The sequence below is a fragment of the Pristiophorus japonicus genome, unplaced genomic scaffold (genome assembly GCF_044704955.1).
Source record: "Pristiophorus japonicus isolate sPriJap1 unplaced genomic scaffold, sPriJap1.hap1 HAP1_SCAFFOLD_253, whole genome shotgun sequence".
NCBI lineage: Eukaryota > Metazoa > Chordata > Chondrichthyes > Pristiophoridae > Pristiophorus > Pristiophorus japonicus.
In genome coordinates this window covers 212,496-234,627 of record NW_027252263.1, presented here as the reverse complement: position 1 = coordinate 234,627, position 22,132 = coordinate 212,496, and the positions used below count along the sequence as shown (strand labels likewise).

The following is a 22,132-nucleotide window of genomic DNA, read 5'->3' as shown; positions in this document are numbered from 1 at the left end:
AGAGTCTATAGAATGTTGGAAAATGACCACCACTGCATCCACTATTTCTAGGACCACTTCCTTAAGTACTCTGGGATGCAGACTATGAGGCCCTGGGGATTTATTGGCCTTCAATCTCATCAATTTCCCTAACACAATTTCCTGACTAATAAGGATTTCCTTCAGTTCCTCCTTCTCGTTAGACCCTCGGTCCCCTAGTATTTCCAGAAGGTTATTTGTGTCTTCCTTAGTGAAGACAGAACCAAAGTATTTGTTCAATTGGTCTGCCATTTCTTTGTTCCCCATTATAAATTCACATTCTGACTGATCATGCCCTCTAGTTCTAGTCTCCCCCATCAGTGGAAACATCCTCTCTAAATCCACCTTGTCAAGCCCCCTCATAATCTTATACGTTTCGATAAGATCACCTCTCATTCTTTTGAATTCCAATGAGTAGAGGCCCAACCTCCTCAACCTTTCCTCATAAGTCAACCCCCTCATCCCCGGAATCAACCGAGTGAACCTTCTCTGAACTGCCTCCAAAGCAAGTATATCCTTTCGTAAATATGGAAACCAAAACTGCACGCAGTACTCCAGGTGTGGAATACCTTATATAGCTGTTGGAAGACTTCCCTGCTTTTATACTCCATGCCCTTGGCAATAAAGGCCAAGATTTGTTCTTGTGACCGGTTCTCAGAGTTTACCCAAAGTTCGCATCAAAAGCTGCTTCCCGGTTGCATTTGACCAGGACATTTTTTTATTACTTTAGCTGCTGAAATCGTCTTCGGCAATGGCCATTCTTACCTATACATCTGCTTATAGAGCCTTGAATTACTCGATGTCCTGTACCAAATAAATCTAGAGGTGGCACTTTTACCAGTTTGGAGGGAAAAGCAAGGGGCAAGAATGATCAGGAGCATTAATTTACATAGACACTTCATGTCTTCGGGACAACCCAAAGCACTTGGCAGCCAACGAGCTTCTCTTCAAATATTGCCATAGCATCTTTTATGTCCACCTAACCAGGCAGACATCTCATTTGATGCTGCACAGTACTCATCATCATCGCAGTCCCTCGGAATCGTGGAAGACTTGCTTCCACTCTTAAAATGAGTCCTTGGGCAGCTGAACAGTCCAATACGAGAACCACAGTCTCTGCCACAGGTGGGAAGGGGTGGGGAGTCTGGTTTGCCGCACGCTCTTTCCGCAGCTTGCGCTTGGTTTCTGCATGTTCTCGGCGACGAGACTCGAGGTGCTCAGTGCCCTCCCGGATGCATTTCTTCCACTTAGGGCGGTCTTTGGCCAGGGACTCCCAGGTGTCATTGAGGAGGTTGCACTTTATCAGGGAGGCTTTGAGGGTGTCCTTAACATAGAACTTTGTGTTTTTGCCCCCAAAATGGATAACCTCACATTTATCCACATTATACTGCATCTGCCATGCATTTTCCCACTCACCTAACCTGTCCCAAGCACCCTGCAGCCTCTTAGCGTCCTCCTCACGGCTCACACCGCCACCCAGTTTAGTGTCATCTGCAAACTTGGAGATATTACACTCAATTCCTTCATCTAAATCATTAATGTATATTGTAAAGAGCTGGGGTCCCAGCACTGAGCCCTGCGGCACTCCACTAGTCACTGCCTGCCATTCTGAAAAGGACCTGTTTATCCCGACTCTGCTTCCTGTCTGCCATCCAATTCTCTATCCACGTCAGTACATTACCCCCAATACCATGTGCTTTGATTTTGCACACCAATCTCTTGTGTAACGTTTCCGCTGCCCACTTTTGGCTCGTTTGCCGTGAAGGAGTTCCGAGTAGAGCGCTTGCTTTGGGATTCTCGTGTCTGGCATGCGGACAATGTGGCCTGCTCAGCGGAGCAGATCAAGTGTGGTCAGTGCTTCAATGCTGGGGATATTGGCCTGGTCGAGGACGCTAATATTGGTGCTAACATAGAAACATAGAAAATAGGTGCAGGAGTAGGCCATTCGGCCCTTCGAGCCTGCACCACCATTCACTAAGATCATGGCTGATCATTCCCTTTTTACTCCTTTCTCTCCATACCCCTTGATCCCCATAGCCGTAAGGGCCATATCTAACTCCCTCTTGAATATATCCAATGAACTGGCATCAACAACTCTCTGCAGCAGGCAATACCAGAGGTTAACAACTCTCTGCGTGAAGAAGTTTCTCCTCATCTCAGTCCTAAATGGCCTAACCCTTATCTTCAGACTGTGTCCACTAGTTCTGGGATTTCCCAACATCGGGAACATTCTACCCGCATCTAACCTAACCTGTCCCGTCCTGTCAGAATCTTAGATATTTCTATGAGATCCCCTCTCAACTTTCTAAACTCCAATGTATAAAGGCCCAGTTGATCCAGTCTCTCCTCATATGTCAGTCCTGCCATATCAGTCTGGTGAACCTTCGCTGCACTCCCTCAATAGCAAGAATGTCCTTCCTCAGATTAGGAGACCAAAACTGAACATAGTATTCCAGGTTAGGCCTCACCAAGGCCCTGTACAACTGCAGTAAGACCTCCCTGCTCCTATACTCAAATCCCCCAGCTATGAAGGCCAACATACCATTTGCCGCCTTCATCGCCTGCTGTACCTGCATGCCAACTTTCAATGACTGATGAACCATGACACCCAGGTCTCGTTGCACCTCCCCTTTTCCTAATCTGCCGCCATTCAGATAATCGGTCTTTGCATTTTTGCCCCCAAAGTGGATAATCTCACATTTATCTACATTATACTGTATCTGCCATGCATTTGCCTAACCTGTCCAAGTCACCCTGCAGCCTCCTAGCGTCCCCCTCACAGCTCACACCGCCACCCAGTTTAGTGTCATCTGCAAACTTGGAGATATTACACTCAATTTCTTCATCCATATCGTTGATGTATATTGTAAAGAGCTGGGGTCCCAGCACTGAGCCCTGCGGCACTCCACTAGTCACTGTCTGCCATTCTGAAAAAGACCATTTATGCCGACACTCTGCTTCCTGTCTGCCAACCAGTTCTCTATCCACGTCAGTATATTACCCCCAATACCATGTGCTTTGATTTTGCACACCAATCTCTTGTGTGGGACCTTGTCAAAAGCCTTTTAAAAGTCCAAATACACCACATCCACTGGTTCTCCCTTGTCCATTCTACTAGTTACATCCTCAAAAAATTCCAGGAGATTTTTCAATCATGATTTCCCTTTCATAAATCCATCCTGTCACTGCTTTCCAAATGTGCTGCTATTTCATAATAATTGATTCCAACATTTTCCCCACTACTGATGTCAGGCTAACCGGTCTATAATTATCCACTTTCTTTCTCCCTCCCTTTTTTAAAAAGTGGTGTTACATTAGCTACCCTCCAGTCCATAGAAACCGATCCAGAGTCGATAGACTGTTTCTAGGGCCAGTTCCTGAAGTACTCTGGGATGCAGACTATCAGGCCCCAAGGATTTATCGGCCTTCAATCCCATCAATTTTCCTAACACAATTTCCTGACTAATAAGGATTTCCTTCAGTTTCTCCTTCTCACTAGACCCTTGGTCCCCTAGTACTTCCGGAAGGTTATTTGTGCCTTCCTTCGTGAAGACAGAACCAAAGTATTTGTTCAATTGGTCTGCCATTTCTTTGTTCCCCATTATAAATTCACCTGAATCCAACATCAAGGGACCAACATTTGTCTTCACTAATCTTTTTCTCTTCACATATCTCTAGAAGCTTTTGCAGTCAGTTTTTATGTTCCCTGCAAGCTTCTTCTCGTACTCTATTTTCCCCCTCTTAATTAAATCAATATACATAGATGACCTGGAAGAGGGGACAGAGTGTAGTGTAACAAAATTTGCAGATGACACAAAGATTAGTGGGAAAGCGAGTTTTGTGGCGGACACAGAGGCTGCAAAGAGATTTAGATAGGTTAAGCGAATGGGCTAAGGTTTAGCAGATGGAATACAATGTCAAAGTGTGAGGTCATCCACCTTGGGGGGAAAAAAAAAGGGAATACTATTTGAATGGGGAGAAATTACAACATGCTGCAGTGCAGAGGGACCTGGGGGTCCTTGTGCATGAATCCCAAAAAGTTAGTTTGCAGGTGCAGCAGGTAATCAGGAAGGCGAATGGAATGTTGGCCTTCATTGCGAGAGGGATGGAGAACAAAAGCAGGGAGGTCCTGCTGCAACTGTACAGGTTATTGGTGAGGCCGCACCTGGAGTACTGCGAGCAGTTTTGGTCGCCTTACTTAAGGAAGGATATACTGGCTTTGAAGGGGGTACAGAGACGATTCACTAGGCTGATTCCGGAGATGAGGGGGTCACCTTTTGATGATAGATTGAGTAGACTGGGGCTTTACTCGTTGGAGTTCAGAAGGATGAGGGGTGATCTTATAGAAACATTTAAAATAATGAAAGGGATAGACAACTTAGAGGCAGAGAGGTTGCTCCCACTGGTCAGGGAGACTAGAACTAGGGGGCACAGCCTCAAAATACGGGGGAGCCAATTTAAAACCGAGTTGAGAAAGAATTTCTTCTCCCAGAGGGTTGTGAATCTGTGGAATTCTCTGCCCAAGGAAGCAGTTGAGGCTAGCTCATTGAATGTATTCAAATCACAGATAGATAAATTTTTAACTAATAAGGGAATTAAGGGTTATGGGGAGCGGACGGGTAAGTGGAGCTGAGTCCACGGCCAGATCAGCCATGATCTTGTTGAATGGCGGAGCAGGCTCGAGGGGCTAGATGGCCTACTCCTGTTCCTAATTCTTATGTTCTTATGTGAACCCTTTGTCCTCCTCTCCTGTATTCTAAATTTATCCCAGTCCTCAGGTTTGTTGCTTTTTCTGCCAATTTATATGCCTCTTCCTTGGATTTAACACTATCCTTAATTTCCCTTGTTAGTCACGGTTGAGCCACCTTCCCCGTTTTATTTTTACTCCAGACAGGGATGTACAATTGCTGAAGATCATCCATGTGATATTTAAATGTTTGCCATTGCCTATCCACTGTCAACCCTTTAAGAATCATTTGCCAGTCTGTTCTAGCCAATTCACGCCTCATACCATCGAAGTTACCTTTCCATAAGTTCAGGACCCTAGTTTCTGAATCAACTGTGTCACTCCATCTTAATAAAGAATTCTACCATATTATGGTCACTCTTCCCCAAGGGGCCAACACACAACAAGATTGTTAATTAGTCCTTTCTCATTACACATCACCCAGTCTAGGATGGCCAGCTCTCTAGTTGGTTCCTCGACATATTGGTCTAGAAAACCATCCCTTATACACTCCAGCAAATCCTCCTCCACCGCATTACGACCAATTTGGTTAGCCCAATCAATATGTAGATTAAAGTCACCCATGATAACTGTTGTACCTTTATTGCATGCATCCCTAATTTCTTGTTTGATGCTGTCCCCAACCTTACTACGACTGTTTGGTGGTCTGTACACAACTCCCACAAGCGTTTTCTGCCCCTTGGCATTCCGTAGCTCCACCTACTGATTCCACATCATCCAAGCTAATGTCCTTTCTTACTATTGCATTAATTTTCTCTTTAACCAGCAATACCACCCTGCCTCCTTTCCCTTTCTGTCTCTTGTTCCTAAATGTTGAATACCCCTGGATGTTGAGTTCCCAGCCTTGGTCACCCTGGAGCCATGTCTCCGTGATGCCAATTACATCATACATATTAACTGCTATCTGCGCAGTTAATTCATCCACCTTATTCCCAATACTCCTCGCATTGAGGCACAGAGCCTTCAGGCTTGTCTTTCTAACACATTTTGCCACTTTAGAATTTTGCTGTAATGTGGCCTTTTTTGCTTTATGCCTTAGGTTTCTCTGCCCTCCACTTTTACTTTTCTTCTTTCTATCTGTTGCTTCTGCCCCCATTCTACTTCCCCCTGTCTCCTGCATAGGTTCCCACCCCCCTGCCATATTAGTTCAACTCTTCCCCACCAGCACTAGCAAACACTCCCCCTAGGACATTGGTAAAAACAGACGGTAGAAAGGTAAAAAGCAATAGTGGAAGGCCGAGTAAACAAAGGCAAGAAACAAAAAGGGCCACACTACATCACAATGGTAACCCCACTTTTTAAAAAAGGAGGGAGAAAGAAAACAGGGAATTATAGACCGGTCAGCCTGACATCGGTAGTGGGTAAAATGATGGAATCAATTATTAAGGATGTCATAGCAGTGCATTTGGAAAGAGGTGACATGATAGGTCCAAGTCAGCATGGATTTGTGAAAGGGAAATCAAGCTTGACAAATCTTCTGAAATTTTTTGAGGATGTTTCCAGTAGAGTGGACAAGGGAGAAACAGTTGATGTGGTGTATTTGGACTTTCAGAATGCTTTCGACAAGGTCCCACACAAGAGATTAATGTGCAAAGTTAAAGCACATGGTATTGGGGGTAGTGTGCTGATGTGGATTGAGAACTGGTTGGCAGACAGGAAGCAAAGAGGAGTTAATGGGTACTTTTCAGAATGGCAGGCAATGACTAGTGGAGTACCGCAAGGTTCTGTGCTGGGGCCCCAGCTGTTTACATATTGTACATTATTAATTAGGCGAGGGGATTAAATGTAGTATCTCCAAATTTGCGGATGACACTAAGTTGGGTGGCAGTGTGAGCTGCGAGGCTATGAGGCTGCAGAATGACTTGGATGGGTTAGGTGAGTGGGCAAATGCATGGCAGATGAAGTATAATGTGGATAAATGTGAGGTTATCCACTTTGGTGGTAAAAACAGAGAGACAGACTATTATTTGAATGGTGACAGATTAGGAAAAGGGGAGGTGCAACGAGACCTGGGTTTCATGGTACATCAGTCATTGAAGGTTGGCATGCAGGTACAGCAAGCGGTTAAGAAAGCAAATGGCATGTTGGCCTTCATAGGGAGGGGATTTGAGTATAGGGGCAGGGAGCTGTTGCTACAGTTGTACAGGGCCTTGGTGAGGCCACACCTGGAGTATTGTGTACAGTTTTGGTCTCCTAACTTGAGGAAGGTTCACCAGACTGATTCCCGGGATGGCGGGACTGACATATCAAGAAAGCCTGGATCAACTGGGCTTATATTCACTGGAGTTCAGAAGAATGAGAGGGATCTCATAGAAACATTTAAAATTCTGACGGGGTTAGACAGGTTAGATGCAGGAAGAATGTTCCCAATGTTGGGGAAGTCCAGAACCAGGGGTCACAGTCTAAGGATAAGGGGTAAGCCATTTAGGACTGAGATGAGGAGAAACTTCTTCACCCAGAGAGTGGTGAACCTGTGGAATTCTCTACCACAGAAAGTTGTTGAGGGCAATTCACTAAATATATTCAAAAAGGAGTTGGATGTCGTCCTTAGTACTAAGGGATCAAGGGGTATGGCGAGAAAGCAGGAATGGGGTACTGAAGTTGCATGTTCAACCATGAACTCATTGAATGGCGGTGCAGGCTCGAAGGGCCGAATGGCCTGCTCCTGCACCTATTTTCTATGTTTCTTTGTTCTGGTCCTGCCCAGGTGCAGACCGTCCGGTTTGTACTGGTCCCACCTCCCCCTGAACCGGTTCCAATGTCTCAATGTCCAATGAATCCCTCCCTTGTGCACCACTGTTCAAGCCACATATTCATCTGAGCTATCCTGCAATTCCTACTCTGACTAGCACGTGGCACTGGTAGCAATCCTGAGATTACTACTTTTGAGGTCCTACTTTTTGGTTTAGCTCCTAACTCTCTAAATTCGAGTCGTAGGACCTCATCCCGTTTTTTTACCGATATCGTTGGTATCTATATGCGCCACGACAACTGGCTGTTCATCCTCCTTTTTCAGAATGCCCTGCACCCGCTCCGAGACATCCTTGACCCTTGCACCAGGGAGGCAACATACCATCCTGGAGTCTTGGTTGCGGCCGCAGAAACGTCGATCTATTCTCCTTACAATTGAATCCCCTATCACTATCGCTCTCCCACTCTTTTTCCTGCCCTCCTGTGCAGCAGAGTCACCCACAGTAACATGAACTTGGCTGCTGCTGCCCTCCCCTGATGAGTCATCCCCCTCAACAGTACCCAAAGCAGTGTATCTGTTTTGCAAGGGGACCCCTGCACTACCTTCCTTGCACTGCTCTTCCTGTTGGTCATCCATTCCCTATCTGGCTGTGGACAATTTACCTGCGGTAAGACCAACTCACTAAATGTGCTATTCACGTCATTCTCAGCATCGTGGATGCTCCAGAGTGAATCCACCCACAGCTCCAGTGCCGCAATGTGGTCCGTCAGGAGCTGCAGACGGATACACTTCCCGCACACGTAGTCGTCAGGGACACCGGAAGTGTCCCTGACTTCCCACATAGTACAGGAGGAGCATAACACATGACGGAGCAGTCCTGCCATGACTTAACCACTAGATAAACTTAAATTGGCAGCAACAATGTTAAAGGTTACTTACTGATATAGAAAAGAAAAACTACTTACCAATCATCTACCCCCTTGGCTGTAATGTCACCTTTCGATTTCTTTCTACTACTTTTTCGCCTTCTCACCCTGCTATAGCTGCACCTGCTGGCCTTTACAGGCCTCCCCACGCTCGCCTCTCCGACGCTGCTCGGACTGCCGCCTCCCATCGACGTTAGGCCTTTATAGGCCTCCCCCACGCTTGCCTCCCCGATGTTGGCAACTGTTCGACTATATCATTGTCCGAGCCAGGGATCGCAAGGATGTGCACATCACCCACGCCATGACAGGAGCTGACGACTGCTGGACAGACCACCGCCTAATCCGATCCATCATTGACATCAACACAGTACTACACTGATGTGTCAATCTGGATTATATACTCCACTGCTGGAGTGGGGCTGGAAACCACAACCTTCTGACTCAGGCCAGAGAGCGACACTTTTGATCTCCTAATCTGAGGAAGGACATGCTTGCTGTTGAGGGAGTGCAGCGAAGGTTCACCAGACTGATACCCGAGATGGCAGTACTGACGTGAGGAAAGACTGGATCGGCTAGGCTTATATTCACTGGAATTTAGAAGAATGAGTGGGGATCTTATAAAATTCTGATGGGACTGGACAGATTAGATGCAGGAAGAACGTTCCCAACGTTGGGGAAATTCAGAACTCGGAGTCACAGTCTAAAGATAAGGGGTAAGCCATATAGGACCGAGATGAAGAGAAACTTTTTCACCCAGATAGTTGTGAACCTGTGGAATTCTCTGCCACAGAAAGTTGTTGAGTCCAGTTTGTTGGACATATTCAAAAGGGAGTTAGATGTGGCCCTTACTGCTAAAGGGAGTATGGAGAGAAGGCAGATGTGGGGTACTGAGGTTGCATGATCAGCCATGATCTTATTGAATGGCGCTGCAGGCTCGAAGGGCAGAATGGCCGCCTTCTGCACCTATTTTCCATATTTCTATAACGATCATTCCACTGCAGTTTCCTGAGCACTTGTCAGGTTCTGATTGATGAAGTAATTCTTACATGTTTGCGAAGCATTACTGGCTCAATTTTACTGCTGCATGTTAATTTGTCTTTGGCTGATCTGCCTAGGCAGCTGGTTTTATTCCTCTGCAGGAGCCTCCCACCCCCTGCAGTTGTACTAGTGTAGTACATTCATGGTGAGTGGAGAATGCTTAAGTCATGAAAAATGTTTACCTGTTTATGCTCAACTTCATTCTTCAGATGATGTGCATTGTTCATGTTTTCTGCAATCTTCCATCTTCCCCAACCACATCTAGTTGTGTTTTTTTTTCATTCCTGGGATGTTGGCAAGGCCGTCCTTTATTGCCCATCCCTAATTGCCCTTTAGAAGGTGGCGGTGAGCCGCCGCCTTTGAGCCAGCAATTATGAAGCAACGCCGATATATTTCAGAATCAGGATAGTATATAACTTGGAGTCCAGAGTCATCGAGCATCATCTAACTCTCGTACAGATCTTAGTATCATCTGCAAATTTGCTACTTGTGCTCCCAACCCCTACATCTAGATCATTAATAAAATAATGTAAAGAGCAACGGTCCCAACAACGTTCCCTGCGGGACAGCACTGCTGACCGGTCCCCAGACAGAATGGCACCAGGGATAGAAATATAGAAATTTACAGCGCAGAAGGAGGCCATTCCGGACCATCGTGTCCGCGCCGGCCGACAAAGAGCCACACAGCCCTTGGACAGCAGTCCTAAATGTTACATATAAACCTATGAACAATGACGGAGAGGTAAAGAGCACCCAGCCCAACCAGTTCGCCTCACACAACTGTGCTGAAACATTCTACACTCCACCCCAACTCTAGGAGCCAGTTATCATGGGTGACTTTAATCTACATATAGATTGGGCTAACCAAACTGGTAGCAATACGGTGGAGGAGGATTTCATGGAGTGCATTAGGGATGGGTTTCCAGACCAATATGTCGAGGAACCAACTAGAGGGCTGGCGATCTTAGACTGGGTGATATGTAATGAGAAAGGACTAATGAGCAATCTTGTTGTGTGAGGCCCCTTGGGGAAGAGTGACCATAATATGGTAGAATTCTTTATTAAGCTGGAGAGTGACGGAGTTAATTCAGAGACTAGGGTCCTGAACTTAAGGAAAGGTAACTTCAATGGTATGAGATGTGAATTGGCTAGAATAGACTGGCGAGTGATACTTAAAGGGTTGATGGTGGATAGGCAATGGCAAACATTTAAAGATCACATGGATGAACTTCAACAATTGTACATCCCTGTCTGGAGTAAAAATAAAATGGGGGAAGGTGGCTCAACCGTGGCTCACAAGGGAAATTAAGGACAGTGTTAAATCCAAGGAAGAGGCATATAAATTGGCCAGAAAAAGCAGCAAACCTGAGGACTGGGACAAATTTAGAATCCAGCAGATGAGGACAAAGTGTTTAATTAGGAGGGGGGAAAATAGAGTATGAGAGGAAGCTTGCTGGGAACATAAAAACAGACCGCAAAAGCTTCTATAGATATGTGAAGAGAAAAAGATTCGTGAAGACAAACGTAGGTCCCTTGCAGTCAGATTCAGGTGAATTTATAATGGGGAACAAGGAAATGGCAGAACAGTTGAACAAATACTTTGGTTCTGTCTTCACGAAGGAAGACACAAATAACCTTCCGGAAATACTTGGGGACCGAGGATCTAGTGAGAAGGAGGAACTGAAGGAAATCCTTATTAGGCAGGAAATTGTGTTGGGGAAATTGATAGGATTGAAGGACGATAAATCCCCGAGGTCTGATAGTCTGCATCCCAGAGTAATTGAGGAAGTGCCCTAGAAATAATGGATGCATTGGTGATCATTTTTCAACTGTCTATCGACACTGGATCAATTTTATGGACTGGAGGGTAGCTAATGTAACACCACTTTTTTTAAAAAGGAGGGAGAGAGAAAATGGGTAATTATAGACCGGTTAGCCTGATATCGGTAGTGGGGAAAATGTTGGAATCAATTATTAAAGATGAAATATCAGCGCCTTTGGAAAGCAGTGACAGGATCGGTCCAAGTCAGCATGGATTTATGAAAGGGAAATCATGCTTGACAAATCTTCTAGAATTTTTTGAGGATGTAACTAATAGAGTGAACAAGGGAGAACCAGTGGATGTGGTGTATTTGGACTTTCAAAAGGCTTTTGACAAGGTCCCACACAAGAGATTGGTGTGCAAAATTAAAGTACATGGTATTGGGGATAATGTACTGACATGGATAGAGAACTGGTTGGCAGACAGGAAGCAGAGAGTCGGGATTAACGGGTCCTTTTCAGAATGGTAGGTAGTGACTAGTTGAGTGCCACAGGGCTCAGTGCTGGGACCCCAGCTATTTACAATATACATCAATGATTTGGATGAAGGAATTGAGTGTAATATCTCCAAGTTTGCAGATGACACTAAGCAGGGTGGCGGTGTGAGCTGTGAGGAGGACGCTAAGAGGCTGCAGGGTGACTTGGACAGGTTAGGTGAGTGGGAAAATGCATAGCAGATGCAGTATAATGTGGATAAATGGGAGGTTATCCACTTTGGGGGCAAAAACACGAAGGCAGAATATTATCTGAATAGCGGCAGATTCGGAAAAGGGGAGGTGCAGCGAGACCTGGATGTCATAGTTCATCAGTCATTGAAAGTTGGCATGCAGGTACAGCAGGCGGTGAAGAAGGCAAATAATATGTTGGCCTTCATAGCTAGGGGATTTGAGTTTAGGAGCAGAGAAGTCTTACTGCAGTTGTACAGGGCCTTGGTGAGGCCTCACTTGGAATATTGTGTTCAGTTTTGGTCTCCTGATCTGAGGAAGAACGTTCTTGCTATTGAGGGAGTGCAGCGAAGGTTCACCAGACTGATTCCAGGGATGGCTGGACTGACATATGAGGAGAGACTGGATCAACTGGGCCTTTATACACTGGAGTTTAGAAGGATGAGAGGGAATCTCATAGAAATATATAAGATTCTGACGGAACTGGACAGGTTAGATGCGGGAAGAATGTTCCCGATGTTGGGGAAGTCCAGAACCAGGGGACACAGTCTTAGGATAAGGGGCAGTCCATTTAGGACTGAGATGAGGAGAAACTTTTTCACTCAGAGATTTGTTAACCTGTGGAATTCCCTGCCGCAGAGAGTTGTTGATGCCAGTTCGTTGCATATATTCAAGAGGGAGTTATATATGGCCCTTACGGCTAAAGGAATCGAGGCGTATGGAGAGAAAGCAGGAATGGGATACTGAGGTGAATGATCAGCCAAGATCTTATTTGAATGGTGGTGCAGGCTCGAAGGGCTGAATGGCCTACTCCTGCACCTATTTTCTATGTTTCTTTGAACCGAGCAGCTTAAGGGGAGATTTAAAATTGAGATGTATTCAAAATCAAACAGTGCTTTGATGGAGGAAAAAAAAACAGTTTGCAGTGGCAGCAGTTTTGGTAACCAGTGGGCACAGATTTACACCAATTGGAAAAAGGAACCATCAGGAGAATTGTTTTTCTGGAATGCCCTGCCTGAAAGGTGAAAGCAGCTTCTGTAATAAGGGAATTGGATAAATACCTGAATGAGTTCAGCCATGAACTCATTGAATGGCGGTGCAGGCTAGAAGGGCCGAATGGCCTACTCCTGCACCTATTTTCTATGTTTCTATGTTTCTATTTTCTGGGCTATGGGGAAAGGGCAGGGTAGTGGGGCTAATTGGACAGCTCTCTCAAAGAGCCGGCAGAGGCATGATGGGCCTCGTGGCCTCGTGCTGTGCTGTGTCATTCTGTGATTTCATATATTTAGCTGATCGCAATTTTTTATATCTGAAGGACGTGATTTTAACCAAATGACTCTTGCAATACAATCTATTAAACACATATCTGTCACTGTGTTACAGAAATGATGGACTCGTCAACGTTCAAACGATTCACAGCCACAGTGGAAAATATCCTGGAAAACCTGGAGGACATGGACTTCACTACATTAGGTAAGTGTTAACATCCCCACTAGTAAAGACTATTTTCACTTGTTGGCAACTAGCAGCATAAATTTAAGATCATCAGCAAAAGAATGAAAGGAAAGATTAGGAAGTACTTTATACAGAGTGCCCTGCCAGAAGGGGTTAGAAGCAGAATCCACAATAACTTCAAAGGCATATGGATTAAAGAAAAAGTAATGGGGTATGTTGATAGGAACGGGAATGGTTCGAAGGGGAGTGCTCTTTGAGAGAGAGGGCATATGGGCGATGGTCTGAATGGGGAAAGGGCAGGGAATGGGATGAAGGAGAGCTCTTTCAGAGAGAGCATGAGCGAGGGTCGGAATGGGGAATGCGATGAAGGGGAGAGCTCTTTCAGAGGGAGCACAGGAGCGGCTGTACTCTCTTCCAGTTGGTGTGTGTCTGATTTTTCTGTATCCTACTTCGATGTTGGTGTGTCTATAAAATGTATCGAATGAGTTGCTGGTGGTGCAATTAACTTGCTAAGATAATGCTACTGGTTCCACCTGAAATGCAACATGTTTTCATCATATTTGTGAATTAATATCTGTACAGCTGCTGTGGTAAAGGTGTCTGATCATAGAGGCATAGAATAGTACCGCCCAGGAGGCCATTCAGCCCATCGAGTCTGTGCCGGCTCTTTTAAGAGCAAGCCAAATATATTCAAAAGGGGGTTGGATGTGGTCCTTACGGCTAAAGGGATCAAGGGGTATGGATAGAAAGCAGGAATGGGGTACTGAAGTTGCATGATCAGCCATGATCACATTGAATGGTGGTGCAGGTTCAAAGGTGGTGCGAGCAATCTTGTTGTGTGAGGCCCCTTGGGGAAGAGTGACTATAATATGGTGGAATTCTCCATTAAGATGAGTGACACAGTCAATTCAGAGACTAGGGTCCTGAACATAAGGAAAGGTAACTTCAATGGTATGAGACGTGAATTGGCTCGAATAGACTGGCAAATGATACTTAAAGGGTTGATGGTGGATACGCAATGGCAACCAATTAAAGATCACATGGATGAACTTCAACAATTGTGCATCTCTGTCTGGAGTAAAAATAAAACGGGGAAGGTGGCTCAACCGTGGCTAACAAGGGAAATTAAGGATAGTGTTAAATCCAAGGAAGAGGCATATAAATTGACCAGAAAAAGCAGCAAACCTGAGGACTGGGAGAAATTTAGAATTCAGCAGAGGAGGACAAAGGGTATAATTAGGAGGGGGAAAATAGAGTATGAGGGGAAGCTTGCAGGGAACATAAAAACTGACTGCAAAAGCTTCTATAGATATGTGAAGAGAAAAAGATTAGTGAAGACTAATGTAGGTCCCTTGCAGTCAGAATCAGGTGAATTTATAATGGGGAACAAAGAAATGGCAGACCAGTTGAACAAATACTTTGGTTCTGTCTTCACGAAGGAAAACGCAAATAACCTTCCGTAAATACTAGTGGACCGAGGGTCTAGTGAGAAGGAGGAACTGGATGAAATCCTTATTAGTTGGGAAATTGTGTTCGGGAAATTGATGGGATTGAAGGCCAATAAATCCCCAGGGCCTGATAGTCTGCATCCCAGAGCACTTAAGGAAGAGGCACTGGAAATAGTGGATGCATTGGTGATCATTTTCTAACAGTCTATCGAATCTGGATCAGTTCCTATGGACTGGAGGGTAGCTAATGTAACAGCACTTTTTTAAAAAAAAAAAGGAAGGAGAGAGAAAACAGGGAATTATAGACCGGTTAGCCTGACATCGGTAGTGGGGAAAATGTTGGAATCAATTATTAAAAAGATGAAATAGCAGCACATTTGGAAAGCAGTGACAGGATCGGTCCAAGTCAGCATGGATTTATGAAAGGGAAATCATGCTTGACGAATCTTCTGGAATGTTTTGAAGATGTAACGAGCAGAGTGGACAAGGGAGAACCAGTGGATGTGGTGTATTTGGACTTTCAAAAGGCTTTTGACAAGGTCCTGCACAAGAGATTGGTGTGCAAAATCAAAGCACATGGTATTGGGGGTAATATACTGACGTGGATAGGGAACTGGTTGGCAGACAGGAAGTAGAGAGTCGGGATAAACGGGTCCTTTTCAGAATGGCAGTAGTAACTAGTGGAGTGCCGCAGGGCTCAGTGCTGGGACCCCAGCTCTTTACAATGTACATAAACAATTTCGATGAAGGAATAGAGTGTAATAACTCCAAGTTTGCGGATGACACTAAGTTGGGTGGCGGTGTGAGCTGTGAGGAGGATGCTAAGAGACTGCAGGGTGACTTGGACAGGTTAGGTGAGTGGGCAAATACATGGCAGATGCAGTATAATGTGGATAAATGTGAGGTTATCCATTTTGGGGGCAAAAATACAGGCAGAATATTATCTGAATGGCGGCAGACTAGGAAAAGAGGAGCTGCAACGAGAACTAGTGTCATGGTTCATCAGTCACTGAAAGTGGGCATGCAGGTACAGCAGGCGGTGAAGAAGGCAAATTGTATGTTATCCTTCATAGGTAGGGGATTTGAGTACAGGGGCAGGGAGGTCTTACTGCAGTTGTACAGGGCCTTGGTGAGGCCTCACCTGGAATATTGTGTTCAGTTTTGGTCTCCTAATCTGAGGAAGGACGTTCTTGCTATTGAGGGAGTGCAGCGAAGGTTCACCAGACTGATTCCAGGGATGGCTGGGCTGACATATGAGGAGAGACTGGATCAACTGGGCCTTTATTCACTGGAGTTTAGAAGGATGAGAGGGAATCTCATAGAAACGTATAAGAATCTGACGGGACCGGACAGGATAGATGCGGGAAGAATGTTCCCAATGTTGGGGAAGTCCAGAACCAGGCGACACAGTCTAAGGATAAGGGGTAGGCCATTTAGGACCGAGATGAGGAGAAACTTCTTCACTCAGAGAGTTGTTAACCTGTGGAATACCCTGCCGCAGAGAGTTGTTGATACCAGTTCATTGGATATATTCAAGAGGGAGTTAGATACGGCCCTTACGGCTAAAGGTATCAAGGGGTACAGAGAGAAAGCAGGAAAGGGGTACTGAGGGAATGATCAGCCATGATCTTATTGAATGGTGGTGCAGGCTCGAAGGGCCGAATGGCCTGCTCCTGCACCTATTTTCTATGTTTCGATGTTTACAAGACGACATGGGTGCAAGGTTAAAATGGGTAATAGTTGTTCTGCGAAGGGAGTGGCCGAGGCAGCTGCAAAGAAACATAGAAATCTACGAGTATGGTCTTAAGGAAAAAGCTTTGGGCTGCCCTTGTCCTCTGAGATGACTCCGAAATAATGGGTCGTTTTGGCTGTAGGGAGAAACGCACACTGATGTTTGAAGTAGTCGAGTGAGATGTGGTAATGGTGGAGGCCAGCCGTTTGCTCTTTGATTCAGGGAGCAGACATGGGACTGGACCTGGGGAGTGACTGACTGGGAAACTCTGATCAATCTCACAAGAGCAAGTGCATAGAAGGCAGGTAGCAGCTTTTCAGGACCATGTGATGAGAATGAGAGAGAGTGGAGGGATGAGCGGAAAGAGAGACCAAGACCTGCGGGATAAAAGCAACGGGCTGTGTGCATCGACACCAGCCGACCAGCGGGGATTAAAGCAACGGGCTGTGACCATCGACACCAGCCGACCAGCGGGGATTAAAGCAACGGGCTGTGACCATCGACACCAGCCGACCAGCGGGGATTAAAGCAACGGGCTGTGACCATCGACACCAGCCGACCAGCGGGGATTAAAGCAACGGGCTGTGACCATCGACACCAGCAGACCAGCGGGGATTAAAGCAACGGGCTGTGACCATCGACACCAGCCGACCAGCGGGGATTAAAGCAACGGGCTGTGACCATCGACACCAGCCGACCAGCGGGGATTAAAGCAACGGGCTGTGACCATCGACACCAGCCGACCAGCGGGGATTAAAGCAACGGGCTGTGACCATCGACACCAGCTGACCGTCGGGGATTAAAGCAACGCGCTGTGTGCACCGACACCAGCCGACCAGCAGGGATTAAAGCAACGCGCTGTGACCATCGACACCAGCCGACCAGCAGGGATTAAAGCAACGGGCTGTGTGCACCTACACCAGCCGACCAGCGGGGATTAAAGCAACGGGCTGTGTGCACCGACACCAGCCGACCAGCGGGGATTAAAGCAACGGGCTGTGTGCACCTACACCAGCCGACCAGCAGGGATTAAAGCAACGGGCTGTGACCATCGACACCAGCCGACCAGCGGGGATTAAAGCAACGGGCTGTGTGCATCGACACCAGCCGACCAGCGGGGATTAAAGCAACGGGCTGTGACCATCGACACCAGCCGACCAGCGGGGATTAAAGCAACGGGCTGTGACCATCGACACCAGCCGACCAGCGGGGATTAAAGCAACGGGCTGTGACCATTGACACCAGCCGACCAGCGGGGATTAAAGCAACGGGCTGTGACCATCGACACCAGCCGACCAGCAGGGATTAAAGCAACGGGCTGTGACCATCGACACCAGCCGACCAGCGGGGATTAAAGCAACGGGCTGTGTGCATCGACACCAGCCGACCAGCGGGGATTAAAGCAACGGGCTGTGACCATCGACACCAGCCGACCAGCAGGGATTAAAGCAACGCGCTGTGACCATCGACACCAGCCGACCAGCGGGGATTAAAGCAACGGGCTGTGACCATCGACACCAGCCGACCAGCAGGGATTAAAGCAACGGGCTGTGACCATCGACACCAGCCGACCAGCGGGGATTAAAGCGGCGGGTAATATATCAGCATGGATAGAGGATTGGCTAACTAACAGAAAACAGAGAGTCGGAATAAATGGGTCATTCTCGGGTTGGCAACCAGTAACTAGTGATCGGTGCTGGGACCTCAACTATTTATAATCTATATTAATGACTTGGATGAAGGGACTGAGTGTAACATAGCCAACAGAGTTGCGGGGGTGGGGGGGAGAAGGAAGAGGTAAGCATGAAATTAGTCCCAAAAGGATAAAACTAAAGGCAGGAGGCATGAATGGAGCAAAGGTCAGTTAGAAGTAGCCAACAGCCCGCTGTAGAGGGAGACACTGTCACAGGCCGGAGGAAACTCTGATGTGCAGTGGAGTGCCAACCAAAGCAATTGTGGAAATTGGTTTGGGCTCTTGCACGTGTGTAACTAGTGGTCGCTTCAGATCAATATGACAACTGCTGTTCTCTCCACAGGCGAAGATGATGAGTTACCTCAGGAGTTGTTGCTGGGCAAACAACAGCTGAATGAACTTAGCAGCGAATCTGCCAAAATCAAAGCTATGGGCATTATGGACCGGGTATGTATTATACCACACATTGCTTTAACTGGAATGAAAGGTTTAATACCATCATTTCTGTCGATCAGAAAGGAGACTGTAAGTTGGTATCAGTATGTGAGAAGCATCTAGACAGGGACTGCTGGGGTTTGCCAAGTGCCTGGTCGTAATGGTTACATTCAAAAGCTGTCTCACTGTATTTAGACCACAAAGGCAGCACGATAGCAAAATCCCGACGCCCTAGGAATGTTTGATTCATGTTCAATCAAGAAAAGTTCCAGTTATGCATGGCACGAGGTTTATTGTTCATGGGATGGTCGTTTCCAGTTGGAGAGAGGTTCTTCACCATTCTACGCATGTTGAGAACCATGCATGTGGGGGCCAAGGTGAGCAATGCAACCAGTGACCAACCCCAAGTCTGGCATCAGCTAGTGTAGCATTGGTGCTCATGTTTTTACTTGGGACTTCAGTGCTGTCATCTCTGGTGTGATATTTTACAGAGTGAGAGGGGGTGGAAGAAATGAAATGGCATCACTTGGTGCCAATCATTTAAACAGGCAGTTCCCTCAGGTGTGCTGTGATGGGGTTAGTTCTTTAGTGGGGTGACAGAATGCGACAGACCATTTGTGCAACATGTAATGTAACAGTCTGATCCCTTACCCTTCTATTCATTATGGCTTTTATTGGAAGCTTTATTTCATCCAAAATGTTGGTGTTGAGCAACAATTGCAACATTTAACAATCCATGGGCATCTTACACTTACTTCCCTGTCTACAGCTTCCAACAGACAAGATGGTGAAGGTGCTAAGTATCTTGGAAAAGAACATACAGGATGGGTCCAAGCTTTCCACTTTGATCAACCATGTGAGTTTTAAAGTGTGTACACCTTGCTGTTCAATGGACACAGACTATTCAATGTTTATATAAGATGGTGCTGGACTCCAATATTCCCATGGCGAGATGTGAAATTAAATATCGTAAATCTACTAATTTGTGGGCTAGTATCGCAAATAAATGGCCATTGTCAAAACCCAACTGGTTCATTTCAGGGAAAGAGATCGAGCCATCTCTTCCCAGTCTGGCCTACATATAACTCCACTCCCAAAGTACTGAACCTCCAATCAAGATTTCGCTCCTGACACAGCTCTGAAATGGTCTGAATTAGTCACATTACAGGCAGTCCCTCGGAATCGAGGAAGACTTGCTTCCACTCCTGAAATGAGTTCTCAGGTGGCTGAATAGGAGAGCCACAGACTCTGTCACAGATGGGACAGATGTTCGTTGGGGGAAGGGGGGGTGGCACTGATTTACCACACGCTCCTTCCGCTGCCTGCGCCTGACCTCTTCACGCCCTCCTGGATGCACTTTCTCCACTTAGGGTGGTTTTCGGCCAGGGTCTCCCAGGAGTCAGTGGTGATGTCGCACTTCGCCAGGGAGGCTTTGAGGGTGTCCTTGTATCGTTTCCGCTGCCCACCTTTGGTTCGTTTGCCATGAAGGAGCTCCACATATAGCAGTTATTTAGGGAGTCTCGTGACTGGCATGCGAACAATGTGGCCTGCCAAGCGGGGCTGATCAAGTGTGTGGTCAGTGCTTCAATGCTGGGGATGTTAGCCTGGGCGAGGACACTAATGTTGGTGTGTCTGTCCTCCCAGGGGATTTGCAGGATCTTGCGGAGGCATCGTTGGTGATATATCTCCGTGCTGTAAGTCGTCCATGTCTCTGACCCATGTAGGAGGGTGGGAATTACTACAGCCCTGTAGAGACCATAAGCTTGGTAGTAGGTTTGAGAGCCTGGTCTTCGAATACTCTTTTCCTCAGCCGGCCGAAGGCTGCACTGGCGCATCACATCCTACCTTACTGTCCATGGTAGACTATTCCTCCTCATCCTTCTCGACCTGTTTGCAGCCTTTGACATAGTTGAGCACGCCATCCTCCTCCAAGGCCCTCCCCTCTTGTCCAGCTGAATGGGACTACCATCAAATAGTTCCACTATTACCTTCCCAGTCATGGATAGTGAATCACCTGCAATGCCTTCTCTTACACTCATTATTACCTCTACCTTGACCCACTCCTCCTTTTTCTCAGCTATATGCTTCCCCTTGGTGACATCCGAAAATGCATCAGATTCCACATGTCTGCTGACAACACCCAGCTCTCTTATATATCAATGATTTGGAATGTAGGGGGTATGATTAAGAAGTTTGCAAATGATACAAAAATTGACCGTGTGGTTGATGACGAAGAAGAAAACTGTACTGCAGGAAGATATCAATGTACTGGTCAGGTGGGTAAATGGAATTCAATCCGGAGAAGTGTGAGGTAATGCATTTGGGGAGGGCCAACAAGGAAAGGGAATACACATTAAATGGTAGGACACTGAGAAGTGTAGAGGAACAAAGGGACCTTGGAGTGCAGGTCCACAGATCCCTGAAGGTAGCAGGCCAGATAGATAAGGTGGTTAAGAAGGCATACGGGATACTTGCCTGTATTAGCCGAGGCTTAGAATACAAGAGCAGGGAGGTTATGCTTGAACTGTATAAAACACTGGTTAGGCCACAGCTGGAGTACTGCATGCAGTTCTGGTCACCACAATACAGGAAAGACGTGATTGCACTGGCGAGGCTAATGAGATTTAAGAGGATGTTGCCTGGACTGGAGAATTTTAGCTATGAGGATAGATTGGAGATGCTGGTTTTATTTCTGGAGGTATAGAAGTGAAAATTAGGGAAGTTATGCTAAGCCTGTATTATACCTTGGTTAGATGACACTTAGAGTACTGTGTAGAGTTCTGGTTAGCATATTATAAAAAGGATAAATTGGAGAGGGTGCATAGATTTACAAGGATGATACCAGAAATGCGAGAGTATACACATCAGGAAAGGATGAACAGGCTGGGTCTCTTTCCTCCTGAAAAAAGGAGGCTTAGGGGTGACCTCATAGAGGTCTTTAAAATGATGAAAGGTTTTGATGGATCCAGAGAGAATGTTCCCACTTGTGGGGAAGAGCATAACTAGAGGCCATCAGTATAAGATAGTCACCAAGGAATCCAATAGAGAATTCAGGAGAAACTTCTATACCCAGAGAGTGGTGAGAACTCGCTACCACAGGGAGTGGTTGATGCATTTAAGGGGCAGTTCGAGAAGGGGATAGAGAGTTATTCTGATAGATTTCGATGAGGAAGGACGGGAGGAGGCTCGAGTGGAACATAGGCACTGACATGCACTGGTTGGGCCGAATGGCCTGTTTCTGTGCCATATATCCGATATAATTCCTGGTGTAATTTTCCTGATCGGAGCTAACCGAAGATCCAAACGCGAGACTGATGGCCCCGAACTTTGCAGTTTAGTTTTTGAATTTTGTTATAAAGTTGTAATTTCCGTTGTCAGGGGGATGAATGATTCGAATTCTGTGGGAAATGCTCCCTCTAATGTACATGTACAAATTTGCAGGTTCAGTTACTTTAGCTTTTG

The 22,132-nt window shown here is 46.3% G+C and overlaps 1 protein-coding gene across 1 annotated transcript in view; it reads left to right on the top strand.

The window, feature by feature from the left end:
* The window catches only part of nipblb (NIPBL cohesin loading factor b), a gene marked incomplete at its 3' end in the record, with an annotated part of 524,975 nt that overhangs the window by 303,800 nt on the left and 199,043 nt on the right, over window positions 1–22,132 (top strand). The window contains exons 15-17 of the mRNA XM_070871482.1: window positions 13,291–13,380; window positions 18,579–18,682; window positions 19,440–19,526. Coding sequence (XP_070727583.1) covers window positions 13,291–13,380; window positions 18,579–18,682; window positions 19,440–19,526 — 281 coding nt within the window. The remainder of the gene's footprint in view (window positions 1–13,290; window positions 13,381–18,578; window positions 18,683–19,439; window positions 19,527–22,132) is intronic.